At 49.0% G+C, this 13369-nt stretch overlaps 1 protein-coding gene across 1 annotated transcript in view; it reads left to right on the plus strand.

Annotated features, from left to right (window-relative positions):
* The first annotated feature begins 2055 nt into the window (after positions 1-2055).
* The window catches only part of LOC116353329 (angiopoietin-related protein 7), a 41695-nt gene continuing 30381 nt past the window's right edge, over positions 2056-13369 (plus strand). Inside the window, exons 1-2 of the mRNA XM_031787729.1 lie at positions 2056-2211; positions 10058-10897. Of these exons, the coding sequence (XP_031643589.1) occupies positions 10352-10897 (546 nt within the window). The 5' untranslated portion in view covers positions 2056-2211; positions 10058-10351. The remainder of the gene's footprint in view (positions 2212-10057; positions 10898-13369) is intronic.

Below are 13369 nucleotides of genomic sequence, written 5' to 3' on the forward strand. Positions count from 1 at the left end.
AATTTATTGCCCTGGCCACATCTGCAGTCCTCATGCCTCCTTGCAGCATACCTAAGGCACGTTCATGCAGATGAGCAGGGACCCTGGGCATCTTTCTTTTGGTGTTTTTCAGAGTCAGTAGAAAGGCCTCTTTAGTGTCCTAAGTTTTCCTAACTGTGACCTTAATTGCCTTCCGTCTGTAAGCTGTTAGTGTCTTAACTACCGTTCCACAGGTGCATGTTTATTTATTGTTTATGGTTCATTGAACAAGCATGGGAAGCAGTGTTTTAACCCTTTACAATGAAGATCTGTGATGTTATTTGGATTTTTACGAATTATCTTTGAAAGACAGGGTCATGAAAAAGGACGTTTTTATGTACTGTATTCTATTCTACTGTATTTTAGTCTATCCCGCTCTGACATTGCTCGTCCTAATATTCATATATTCTTAATTCCATTCCTTTACTTTAGATTTGTGTGTATTGTGTGTATTGCTGTGAAGTTGGTAGATGTTACTGTAAAACATTACTGCTGTTGTATCTAGAAACACAAGCATTTCGCTACACTGGTAATAACATCTGCTAAACACGTGTATGTGATCAATACACTTTGATTTGATTTGACCACCCCACAGTCCTAGCTATATCCTTATATATCCGGGGTGGCAGGGTAGCCTAGTGGTTAGAGCGTTGGACTAGTAACAGGCAGTTAACCCACTGTTCCTAGGCCGTCATTGAAAATAAGGATTTGTTCTTAACTGACTTAGTTAAATAAAGGTTAAAAAAAATTGAAAAATAGTTTTTGCTCATTTATTTTTATTTACAGTAAGGTACTTAGTCATTACACAGAAATTATTTGATATTGAGATGAAAACAGCTGAGTTAGGCCTTTAAAGGCAATGTTCCCGGGCCAATCCCAGCTTCTGCGTTCACAGAGATCCCATTCAAGGTAAACACTGCAATCGTAAAATGCCTTTAAAATGCCTATAATCGGTGACCGGATTGAAACCCAATCCAGGTTGGACATGGTAAAGACCTGATACTTATGGACCAGGTTGGACATGGTAAAGACCTGATACTTATGGACCAGGTTGGACATGGTAAAGACCTGATACTTATGGACCAGGTTGGACATGGTAAAGACCTGATACTTATGGACCAGGTTGGACATGGTAAAGACCTGATACTTATGGACCAGGTTGGACATGGTAAAGACCTGATACTTATGGACCAGGTTGGACATGGTAAAGACCTGATACTTATGGACCAGGTTGGACATGGTAAAGACCTGATACTTATGGACCAGGTTGGACATGGTAAAGACCTGATACTTATGGACCAGGTTGGACATGGTAAAGACCTGATACTTATGGACCAGGTTGGACATGGTAAAGACCTGATACTTATGGACCAGGTAGGACATGGTAAAGACCTGATACTTATGGACCAGGTTGGACATGGTAAAGACCTGATACTTATGGACCAGGTTGGACATGGTAAAGACCTGATACTTATGGACCAGGTTGGACATGGTAAAGACCTGATAGTTATGGACCAGGTTGGACATGGTAAAGACCTGATAGTTATGGACCAGGTTGGACATGGTAAAGACCTGATAGTTATGTACCAGTAGTGTGATGTCCTAACGCTATCGTTCCACGATTTATGTAACAGCAGATGATGCTGTTGCTCAGTGTTCATTTAGGTGAATGTTCAAGAACAGAGCACAACATTCAGAGGCCACCTGAAACACCCTGCTTTGACTTAGAACCTGCCTGTACGCATAAGGAAAGATATATATATGTGTGTGTGTGTGTGTGTGTGTGTGTGTGTGTGTGTGTGTGTGTGTGTGTGTGTGTGTGTGTGTGTGTGTGTGTGTGTGTGTGTGTGTGTGTGTGTGTGTCTGTGTGTGTGAGGTTGCGTGTGATTGAGTGTGTGTACAGTACATTACAGTAAGGTAGCTATGACGCTGTGTAGTCTCATGTGTCTGTGTTGAATCCTATTACAGAGGATTGTGGGGGATAAGATGTCTGCTCAGGACTCTGACACACTGTCGCTTTCCTCTAGAAGACAGAGAGAGAAACGCACACACACCTCACACACACACAGAGACAGAGAAGCACACACACCTCACACACACAGAGAGACTCACACACAACAACAAAAAACACATTTCCAACACTCACTCAGCCTGCTGCTTTTCCAATAAGGAGTTGTCACCGTCCACAGAAAGGTAGGAAGCATTTTTTAAATCTATCTAACGAGAGAGAGAGAGAGAGAGAGTGTATGTGAGTGATCACAGAGGGAGAGAGATGGCGAGAGAGGCTTTAAGACTAATGGCAACCCCCAAAAAAGGTATCTTTATGATAATCGCTGTTAACTGCTGGTTGCTGTGTGAGTGTTGTGTAACAAACACACACTACTGAGCATGGCCACACCCACAAAACAACGATTTGTTCTATGGATACCGATAGCCAGCACTTGTCTCTTTTCTAAGCTGGTCAGGTCCGATGATGGTGCTGACTCAGGTATGCTAACTAATCCACACCTGAACTGTAGATACTGTAAATCACTCAGAGACACTTGAAGCAGCTGTCAGTGTTAAGAATGATTAGAGTGTTTATGGACGCAGGACACTAGTTAAACAAGTTCTATAATCTAAATGAATCTAGCAGGCCACATCCAGAGAGAGTGAGAGAGGGAGAGTGAGAGAGAGAGAGAGAGAGAGAGAGAGAGTGAGAGAGAGTGAGAGAGAGATAGAGAGAGAGAGAGAAAAAGGGAGAGTGAGAGATAGAGAGAGAGATATTTTGTTGCCTTGCAACCTGGAATTAAAATGGATTTTGGGGGAGTTTGTATCATTTGATTTACACAACATGCCTACCACTTTGAAGATGCAAAATATGTTTTATTGTGAAACAAACAAGAAATAAGACAAAAAAAACAGAAAACTTGAGCTGCATAACTATTCACCCCCACAGAGTCATTACTTTGTAGAGCCGCCTTTTGCAGCAATTACAGCTGCAAGTCTCTTGGGGTATGTCTCTATAAGCTTGGCACATCTAGCCACTGGAATTTCTGCCCATTCTTCAAGGCAAAACTGCTCCAGCTCCTTCAAGTTGGATGGTTTCCGTTGGTGTACAGCAATCTTTACGTCATACCACAGATTCTCAATTGGATTGAGGTCTGGGCTTTGACTTGGCCATTCCAAGACATTTAAATGTTTCCCCTTAAACCACTCAAGTGTTGCTTTAGCAGTATGCTTAGGGTCATTGTCCTGCTGGTATGCTTAGGGTCATTGTCCCTGTATTTGGCACCATCCATCATTCCTTCAATTCTGACCAGTTGCCTAGTCCCTGCTGATGAAAAACATCCTCACAACATGATGCTGCCACCACCATGCTTCACTGTGGGGAAGGTGTTCTTGGGGTGATGAGAGATGTTGGGTTTGCGCCGTACATAGTATTTTCCTTGATGGCCAAAAAGCTACATTTTAGTTTCATCTGACCAGAGTACCTTCTTCCATATGTTTGGGGAGTCTCCCACATGCCTTTTGGCAAAAACCAAATGTGTTTGCTTATTGTTTTCTTTAAGCGATGGCTTATTTCTGGCCACTCTTCCATAAAGCCCAACTCTGTGGAGTATACGGCTTAAACTGGTCCTATGGACAGATACTCCAATCTCCGCTGTGGAGCTTTGCAGCTCCTTCAGGGTTACCTTTGGTCTCTTTGTTGCCTCTCTGATTAATGCCCTCCTTGCCTGGTCCGTGAGTTTTGGTGGGAGAGCCTCTCTTGACAGGTTTGTTGTGGTGACATATTCTTTCCATTTTTTAATAATGGATTTAATGGAGCTCCCTGAGATGTTCAAAGTTTTGGATATTTTTTTATAACCCAACCCTGATCTGTACATCTCCACAACTTTGTCCCTGACCTGTTTGGAGAGCTCCTTGGTCTTCATAGTACCGCTTGCTTGGTGGTGCCCCTTTGCTTAGTGGGGTTGCAGACTCTGGGTTCTTTTTCAGAACAGGTGTATATATACTGAGATCATGTATATATATATATATAGTGAGAGTACTGAGATCACACTTAGATTGCACACAGGTGGACTTTATTTAACTAATTCTGTGACTTCTGGGGGTAATTGGTTGCACCAGATCTTATTTAGGGGCTTCATAACAAAGGGGGTGAATACATTTGGAAACACCACTTTTCCATTTTATTTTTATTTTATTTTTTGAAACAAGTAATTTTTTTCATTTCACTTCACCACTTTTGAATACTTGTGTGTTAAGAAGAAGAAGAATTCCACTAGATGTTGGAACACAGACAAGTTACTCTACATGACCAAAAGTATGAGGACACTGCTCGTCGAACATCTCATTCCAAAATCATCGGCATTAATATGGAGTTGGTCCCCCCACCCCTTTGCTGCTATAACATCCTCCATTCTACTGGGAAGAAGAAGAAGAAGAAGAAGAAGAAGAAGAAGAAGAAGAAGAAGAAGAAGAATTCCACTAGATTTTGGAACTTTGCTGTGGGGACTTGCTTACATTCAACCACAAGATCATTAGTGAGGTCGGGCACTGATGTTGGGCGATTAGGCCTGGCTCACAGTCGGCATTCCAATTCGTCCCAAAGTTGTTTGATGGGGTTGAGGTCAGGGCTCTGTGCAGGCCAGTCAAGTTCTCCCACACCGATCTCAACAAACCATTTCTGTATGGACCTCGCTTTGTGCACGGGGCTATTGTCATGCTGAAAGAGGAAAGGGTCTTCCCCAAAGTTGGAAGTACAGAATTGTCTAGAATGTCTTATGCCGTAGTGTGAAGAGTTCCCTTTACTGGAACTAAGGGGCCCGTACCATGAAAAACAGCCCCATTCCATTTTTCCTCCTCCAAACTTTACAGTTGGTACTATGCATTGGGGCAGGTAGCGTTGTCCTGGCATCCGCCAAACCAAATTCGTCTGTCTGACTGCGAGATGGTGAAGCGTGATTCATCACTCCAGAGAACACAACTCAACTGCTCCAGAGTCCAATGGCGGCGAGCTTTACCCCACTCCAGCCGACACTAGGCATGGCGTATGGTGATCTTAGACTTGTGTGCGGCTGCTCGGTCACGGAAACCCATTTCATGAAGCTCCCGACTAACATTTATTGTGCTGAAGTTGCTTCCAGAGGCAGCTGGCAACTCGGTAGTGAGTGTTGCAACCTAGGACCGATAATTTTTACGCGCTACGCACTTCAGCACTCTGCGGTTCTGTTTTGTGAGCTTGTGTGGCCTACCACTTTACGGCTGAGCTGTTGTTGCTCCTAGAAGTTTCCACTTCACAATAACAGCACTTGACTGGGGCAGCTCTAGCAGAGAAGAAATATGACAAACTGACTTGTTGGAAAGGTCACTGAGCTGGAAAGGTCACATTGAAAGTCACTGAGCTCTTCAATAAGGCCATTCTACTGACAATGTTTGTCTATGGAGATTGCATGGCTGGGTGTGCGATTTTATACACCTGTCAGCAACAGGTGTGGCTGAAAGAGCCAAATCCACTAATTTGAAGGGATTCCACATACTTTTGTATATACAGTGCATCTTAATATATATATATATATATATATATATATATATATACACTGTACATTGAGTGGCCGAGTGTAGTGTAGGCCATTTCAGGACGAAGAGGGTTAAACCTTAGTCAGGATCTCATCTTAACCACCAATTATGGTCTCTGAAAGGTCTAGAGAGGTCGTAGGAGCGATTAGGTCTGCGGTGGTCCGACCGCATTATGGAGATGCAGGTTTAATGATCTTTAGGAACGGTGAAGGAAGTGAGATGGAGAGAAGGAATGACACGAAGGGAGAGGAAACGGAAAGAGGGGAAGAGAAGAAGAGAAGGAGAAAGAAAGAGAGATAGAAGGAAAGAAAGGAAATTAAAGAAGGAGAAGACAGAGAAAGAGGAGAGACAGAGGGGGAGAGAGAGAGTGGGGAGAAGACAGAAAGAGGAGAGCGAGAGGGGGGAGAATAGAGAGAGAGAGGGGGGAGAAGACAGAAAGTTGAGAGAGAGAGGGGGAGAAGACAGAAAGAGGAGAGAGAGAGGGGGGAGAAGACAGAAAGAGGAGAGAGAGAGGGGGGAGAATAGAGAGAAAGAGGAGAGAGAGAGGGGGGAGAATAGAGAGAAAGAGGAGAGAGAGAGGGGGGAGAAGACAGAAAGAGGAGAGAGAGAGGGGGGAGAAGACAGAAAGATGAGAGAGAGAGGGGGAGAAGACAGAAAGAGGAGAGAGAGAGGGGGAGAAGACAGAAAGAGGAGAGAGAGAGGGGGAGAAGACAGAAAGAGGAGAGAGAGAGGGGGAGAAGACAGAAAGAGGAGAGAGAGAGGGGGGAGAATAGAGAGAAAGAGGAGAGAGAGAGGGGGGAGAATAGAGAGAAAGAGGAGAGAGGGGGAGAATAGAGAGAAAGAGGAGAGAGAGGGGGGGAGAAGACAGAAAGAGGAGAGAGAGAGGGGGAGAAGACAGAAAGAGGAGAGAGAGAGGGGGGAGAAGACAGAAAGAGGAGAGAGAGAGGGGGAGAAGACAGAAGAGGAGAGGAGCAGAGGGGGAAATAGAGAGAAAGAGGAGAGAGAGAGGGGGGAGATAGAGAGAAAAAGGAGAGAGAGAGGGGGGAGAAGACAGAAAGAGGAGAGAGAGGGGGGAGGAAGAACAGAAAGAGGAGAAGAGAGAGGGGGAGAAAGTACAGAAAGAGGAGAGCGCAGAGGGAGGAGAAGCCAAAAAGGAGAGAGATGAGGGGGGCGAAGACAACAAGAGGCAGAGAAGAGAGGGGGAGAAGACAGAAGAGGAGAGAGAGAGAGGGGGAGATACGAGAGACAGAGGAGAAGATAGAGGGGGGGAGAAGGTAGAAAGAGGAGAGAGGAGAGGGGGAGAAGACCAGAAAAGAGGAGAGATAGGAGGGGGCGAGAAGACAGAAAAGAGGGGAGAGGAGGTGGGGAGAAGACCCAGAAGAGGAAGAGAGGAGAGAGGGGGGAGTAGACAGATAAGAGGAGTAGAGAGAGGGGGGAGAAGAACCCAGAAAGAGGAGAGAGAGAGGGGAGAAGACAAGAACAGAGGAGAGAGAGAGGGGGATGAAGACAGACAGAGGAGAGGAGAGAGGGGGAGAGGACCAGAAGAGGAAGAGGAGGGGAGAAGACAGAAAGAGGAGAGAGAGAGGGGGAGAAGACAGAAAGAGGAGAGAGAGAGGGGGGAGAAGACAGAAAGAGGAGAGAGAGAGGGGGAGAAGACAGAAGAGAGGAGAGAGAGAAGGGGAGAAAGAGAAAGGAGGAGAGGGGAGAGGGGGAGGAGAAGACAGAAGAGAGGAAGAGAGAGGGGGGAGGAAAAGACAGAAAGATGAGAGAGAGAGGGGGAGAAGACAGGAAAAGAGGAGGAGGAGAAAGGGGGAGAAGAGCACAGGGAGAGAGAGAGAGAGGGGGAAGAAGACAGAAAGAGGAGAGAGAGAGGGGGAGAGAAGAACAGAAAGCGGAGAGAGAGAGGGGGAGAAGACAGAAAGAGGAGAGAGAGAGGGGGGGAGAAGACAGAAAGAGGAAAGAGAGAAGGGGGGGGGATAGAGAGAAAAGAGGAGAGAGAGAGGGGGAGAATAGAGAGAAAAGAGGAGAGAGAGGAGGGGGAGAAGACAGAAAGAGGAGAGAGAGAGGGGGGAGAAGACAGAAAGGAGGAGAGCGAGAGGGGGAGAGAGACAGAAAGAGGAGAGAGAGAGGGAGGGAGAAGACAAAAAGAGGAGAGAGAGAGGGGGAGAAGACCAGAAAGAGCAGAGAGAGGGGGGGAGAAGACAGAAAAGAGGAGATAGAGAGGGGGGAGAATAGAGAGAAAGAGGAGAGAGAGAGGGGGGAGAAGACAGAAAGAGGAGAGAGAGAGGGGGAGAAGACAGAAAGAGGAGACGAGAGAGGGGGAGAAGACAGGAAAGATGAGAGAGAGAGGGGGAGAAGACAGAAGAGGAGAGAAGAGAGGGGGGAGAAGACAGAAAGAGGAGAGAGAGAGGGGGGGAGAAGACAGAAAGAGAGGGAGAGAGAGGAGGGGGAGAAGACCAGAAGAGTGAATGAGAGAGAGAGAGAGGAGACAGAAAGAGGAGAAAGAGAGAGGGGGGAGAAGACAGAAAGAGGAGAGAGAGGGGGGAGAATAGAGAGAAAGAGGAGAGAGAGAGGGGGGGAGAATAGAGAGAAAGAGGAGAGGAGAGAGGGGGGAGAGAAGACAGAAAGAGGGAGAGAGGGGGGGAGAAGACAGAAAGAGGAGAGAGAGAGGGGGGAGAAGACAGAAAGAGGAGAGAGAGAGGGGGGAGAGTAATGCTAAATAAAGGGTAGGTCCAGGAAGTAGTTGTATATAGGCTGTGGGGTCGTAACCTGCTGATCTGCCTAGTGGTGAGTCCATAATGGGATTCCCGTCTCAGAGAGGAAGCTTCCGGTGACACACATCTACAGGGCATTCGGAAAGTTTTCAGACCCCTTTGACTTTTCCACATTTCGTGGAATAAATACTGGGAGACTGGGAGACTAGTCGGATCGAGGGAAAGATGAACAGAGCAAAGTATAGAGATATCCTTGATGAAAACCTGCTCCAGAGCGCTCAGGACCTTAGACTGGGCGAAGGTTAACCTTCCAACAGTACAACGACCCTAAGCACACTGTGGACAGGAGAGAGGGGGAGGATGGTCTGTGGACAGGAGAGAGGGGGGGAGGATGGTCTGTGGACAGGAGAGAGGGGGGAGGATGGGCTGTGGACAGGAGAGAGGGGGGGGGATGGGCTGTGGACAGGAGAGAGAGGGGGAGGATGGGCTGTGGACAGGAGAGGGGGGGAGGATGGGCTGTGGACAGGAGAGAGGGGGAGGATGGGCTGTGGACAGGAGAGAGGGGGGGGATGGGCTGTGGACAGGAGAGAGGGGGAGATGGGCTGTGGACAGGAGAGAGGGGGGGAGGATGGTCTGTGGACAGGAGAGAGGGGGGGAGGATGGGCTGTGGACAGGAGAGAGGGGGGGAGGATGGGCTGTGGACAGGAGAGAGGGGGGGAGGATGGGCTGTGGACAGGAGAGAGGGGGGGAGGATGGGCTGTGGACAGGAGAGAGGGGGGGATGGGCTGTGGACAGGAGAGAGGGGGGGGAGGATGGGCTGTGGACAGGAGATGAGGGGGGGAGGATGGGCTGTGGACAGGAGAGAGGGGGGAGGATGGGCTGTGGACAGGAGAGAGGGGGGAGGATGGGCTGTGGACAGGAGAGAGGGGGGGAGGATGGGCTGTGGACAGGAGAGAGGGGGGGAGGATGGGCTGTGGACAGGAGAGGAGGGGGGGAGGATGGCTGTGGACAGGAGAGAGGGGGAGGATGGGCTGTGGACAGGAGAGAGGGGGAGGATGGGCTGTGGACAGGAGAGGGGGGGAGGATGGGCTGTGGACAGGAGAGAGGGGGGAGGATGGGCTGTGGACAGGAGAGAGGGGGGGAGGATGGTCTGTGGACAGGAGAGAGGGGGGGAGGATGGGCTGTGGACAGGAGAGAGGGGGGGGAGGATGGGCTGTGGACAGGAGAGAGGGGGGGAGGATGGGCTGTGGACAGGAGAGAGGGGGGGAGGATGGGCTGTGGACAGGAGAGAGGGGGAGGATGGGCTGTGGACAGGAGAGAGGGGGGGATGGGCTGTGGACAGGAGAGAGGGGGAGGATGTTCATCTCAACTTAAATGAATGTCTGTTGTTCTCTGCTGTGTGTGTGTGTGTGTGTGTGGTGTGTGTGTGTGTGTGTGTGTGTGTGTGTGTGTGTGTGTGTGTGTGTGTGTGTGTGTGTGTGTGTGTGTGTGTGTGTGTGTGTGTGTGTGTCCTCAGTCAAAGTGTGTGTGTGTGTGTGTGTTTAACTGTGTGTGTGTGTATATCCTCAGTCAGAACGTGTGTTTATCTTTGTGTGTGTGTGTGTGTATATCCTCAGTCAGAATGTGTGTTTAACTGTGTGTGTGTGTGTGTGTGTGTATATCCTCAGTCAGAATGTGTGTTTAACTGTGTGTGTGTGTGTGTGTGTGTGTATATCCTCAGTCAGAATGTGTGTTTAACTGTGTGTGTGTGTGTGTGTCCTCAGTGAGGCCAGTGAGGATGCTGTCATGAGGAGAGGAGGGTGTCCGGTGAATGGAGGTGGTTCCTGTCCCACTGCACTCCAAGAAGTCTGTCTCCCTGCTGGTCTCTCTGTCTGGAGGGAATAAGAGCCAAGCACAGCTGGACTGCATGGGACCACAGCTAGCCTGGATGGCTCTGGTTGCAACTGGACCTGGCTTGAGTGAAGACCTTGTCTAAGTTGGTCTAATTTTGGAGCCAAGTTTAGGTGTAGCCCCCATGCTGGAGCTGGTCTGAGAGGGTCTTTCTGGACCTGGTTTGGATGGTCAGGATGAGACCACCTCTCCTGCTGACTGCTGCCTTACTGGCCCTATGGACCGTTGCCCTGGTGACTGGAGACTACACATACACAGATACACACCAAGACAGAGCTGATGACAGCAACACAGGTGGACACAGAGACACCCAATCAGACTCCGGTATAGACGTGCCTCCAAAAGAATTCCTTCCGGAAACACAGACAGACACATATGATCAACATCCGGACACAAACCCAGACTCACACCCAAACTCCCATCCGGACGTACATGAACACCCAGACAGCCATCGTATCAGCAGCGGTCTGATGCAGTGTGGGGAGTACAGCAACGAGGTGTTGCCTAACGGTCAGTGTCGAGTCACAGCCACGCTGCCTCAGCTCCAACACCAGCGCTGCCCAGACATGTTCCGCTGCACTGACGAAGTGTCCTACTGGCTGCAGGAGAACCAGGAGAGGAAACAGCAGCTGCAGGACCTCCAGGAGACCATCTCCCAGCTACAGGAGGAACTCCGTAGTCACAGGCACCGAATCAAGGTCCTGGAGCTACAGGTCAGTCACAGCTACATGAAACACATCGAGAGTTCTGGAGCTACAGGTCAGTCACAGCTACATGAACCACATCGAGAGTTCTGGAGCTATAGGTCAGTCACAGCTACATGAACCACATCGAGAGTTCTGGAGCTACAGGTCAGTCACAGCTACATGAACCACATCGAGAGTTCTGGAGCTACAGGTCAGTCACAGCTACATGAACCACATCGAGAGTTCTGGAGCTACAGGTCAGTCACAGCTACATGAACCACATCGAGAGTTCTGGAGCTACAGGTCAGTCACAGCTACATGAACCACATCGAGAGTTCTGGAGCTACAGGTCAGTCACAGCTACATGAACCACATCGAGAGTTCTGGAGCTACAGGTCAGTCACAGCTACATGAACCACATCGAGAGTTCTGGAGCTACAGGTCAGTCACAGCTACATGAACCACATCGAGAGTTCTGGAGCTACAGGTCAGTCACAGCTACATGAAACACATCGAGAGTTCTGGAGCTACAGGTCAGTCACAGCTACATGAAACACATAGAGTTTTGGAGCTACAGGTCAGTCACAGCTACATGAAACACATCGAGAGTTCTGGAGCTACAGGTCAGTCACAGCTACATGAAACACATCGAGAGTTCTGGAGCTACAGGTCAGTCACAGCTACATGAAACACATTCTAGAACTGTAGTTCTAGAACTACAGGGGAGTCAGAGTTCTAGGACTGCATACTGTAGCTCTGGAGTGCATGCAGTTCTGGATCCACAAGTTGGTCAATGTGAAGTCACACCAGGCATGAAACATAGTAGCTTGTTCATGACCATTGATTATTTGTGTACAAATGAGAATTCATGGTAATCCTGCAAGCTATCAGAAAGTAAATGTACCTCACTCTACCCCACTGTCCCTACCCCTGTCACTGCCTTAATTTCCCTACCTCACTGTCCCTACCTCACTCTCCCTACCCCACTGTCCCTACCCCACTGTCCCTACCTCACTGTCCCTACCCCACTGTCCCTACCCCACTGTCCCTACCTCACTGTCCCTACCACACTGTCCCCACTATCCCTACCTCACTGACCCTACCTCACTGACCCTACCCAACTGACCCTACCCCACTGTCCCTACCTCACTGTCCCTACCCCACTGTCCCTACCTCACTGTCCCTACCCCACTGTCCCTACCCCAATGTCCCTATCCCTCCCCAGCCCCGACCCCCCCCCCCCTTACCTTTCTTTCTCCCCATCCCCCACTTCCCTAACCATCCTGATATCTTTCGCTCTCTCCCTTTTTCTCCAGGTGATAAGTCCTCCTTAACCTTGCATGCTAAAAGGATTAGACAGCATCCTGCCCCAGTCCCACGTTCTGCCCCAGTCCCACGTTCTGCCCCAGTCCCACGTTCTGCCCCAGTCCCACGTTCTGCCCCAGTCCCACGTGCCTCTCTACCCCTGTCAGAGTGCCCCTCCCTGGGGTTTCGCTCCTCCATACTCCCCCTGGCTGTATTTGGCAACTGGGTTTGGTGCTTACAGGAAGTACAGGCTACGTACAGTACAGCAGGAAGTACAGGCTATATCAACAGCAGGAAGTATAGGCTATATCAGCAGCAGGAAGTACAGGCTTTATCAGCAGCAGGAAGTACAGGCTATATCAGCAGCAGGAAGTACAGGCTATATCAGCAGCAGGAAGTACAGGCTTTATCAGCAGCAGGAAGTACATGTTATATCAGCAGCAGGAAGTACGGGTTGCATACAGTACAGCAGGAAGTACAGGCTTTATCAGCAGCAGGAAGTACAGGCTACATACAGTACAGCAGGAAGTACAGGCTACATACATTACAGCAGGAAGTACAGGCTACATACAGTACAGCAGGAAGTACGGGCTACATACAGTACAGCAGGAAGTACAGGCTATATAAGCAGCAGGAAGTACAGGCTACAGACCGTATGGCAGGAAGTACAGGCTTCATACAGTACAGCAGGAAGTACAGGCTACAGCAGCAGGAAGTACAGGCTATATCAACAGCAGGAAGTACAGGCTACATACAGTACAGCAGGAAGTACAGGCTACATACAGTACAGCAGGAAGTGCAAGCTACATACAGTACAGCAGGAAGTACAGGCTACAGCAGCAGGAAGTACAGGCTACAAACCGTATGGCAGGAAGTACAGGCTACATACAGTACAGCAGGAGGTACAGGCTACATACAGTACAGCAGGAAGTACAGGCTACATACAGTACAACAGGAAGTACAGGCTACAGCAGCAGAAGGAAGTACAGGCTACATACAGTATGGCAGGAAGTACAGGCTACAGCAGCAGGGAGTACAGCAGGAAGTACAGGCTACATACAGTATGGCAGGAAGTACAGGCTACATACAGTACAGCAGGACGTACAGGCTACATACAGTACAGCAGGACGTACAGGCTACAGCAGCAGAAGGAAGTACAGGCTACATACAGTATGGCAGGAAGTACAGGCTACA

Source organism: Oncorhynchus kisutch, linkage group LG14 (genome assembly GCF_002021735.2).
Source record: "Oncorhynchus kisutch isolate 150728-3 linkage group LG14, Okis_V2, whole genome shotgun sequence".
NCBI lineage: Eukaryota > Metazoa > Chordata > Actinopteri > Salmoniformes > Salmonidae > Oncorhynchus > Oncorhynchus kisutch.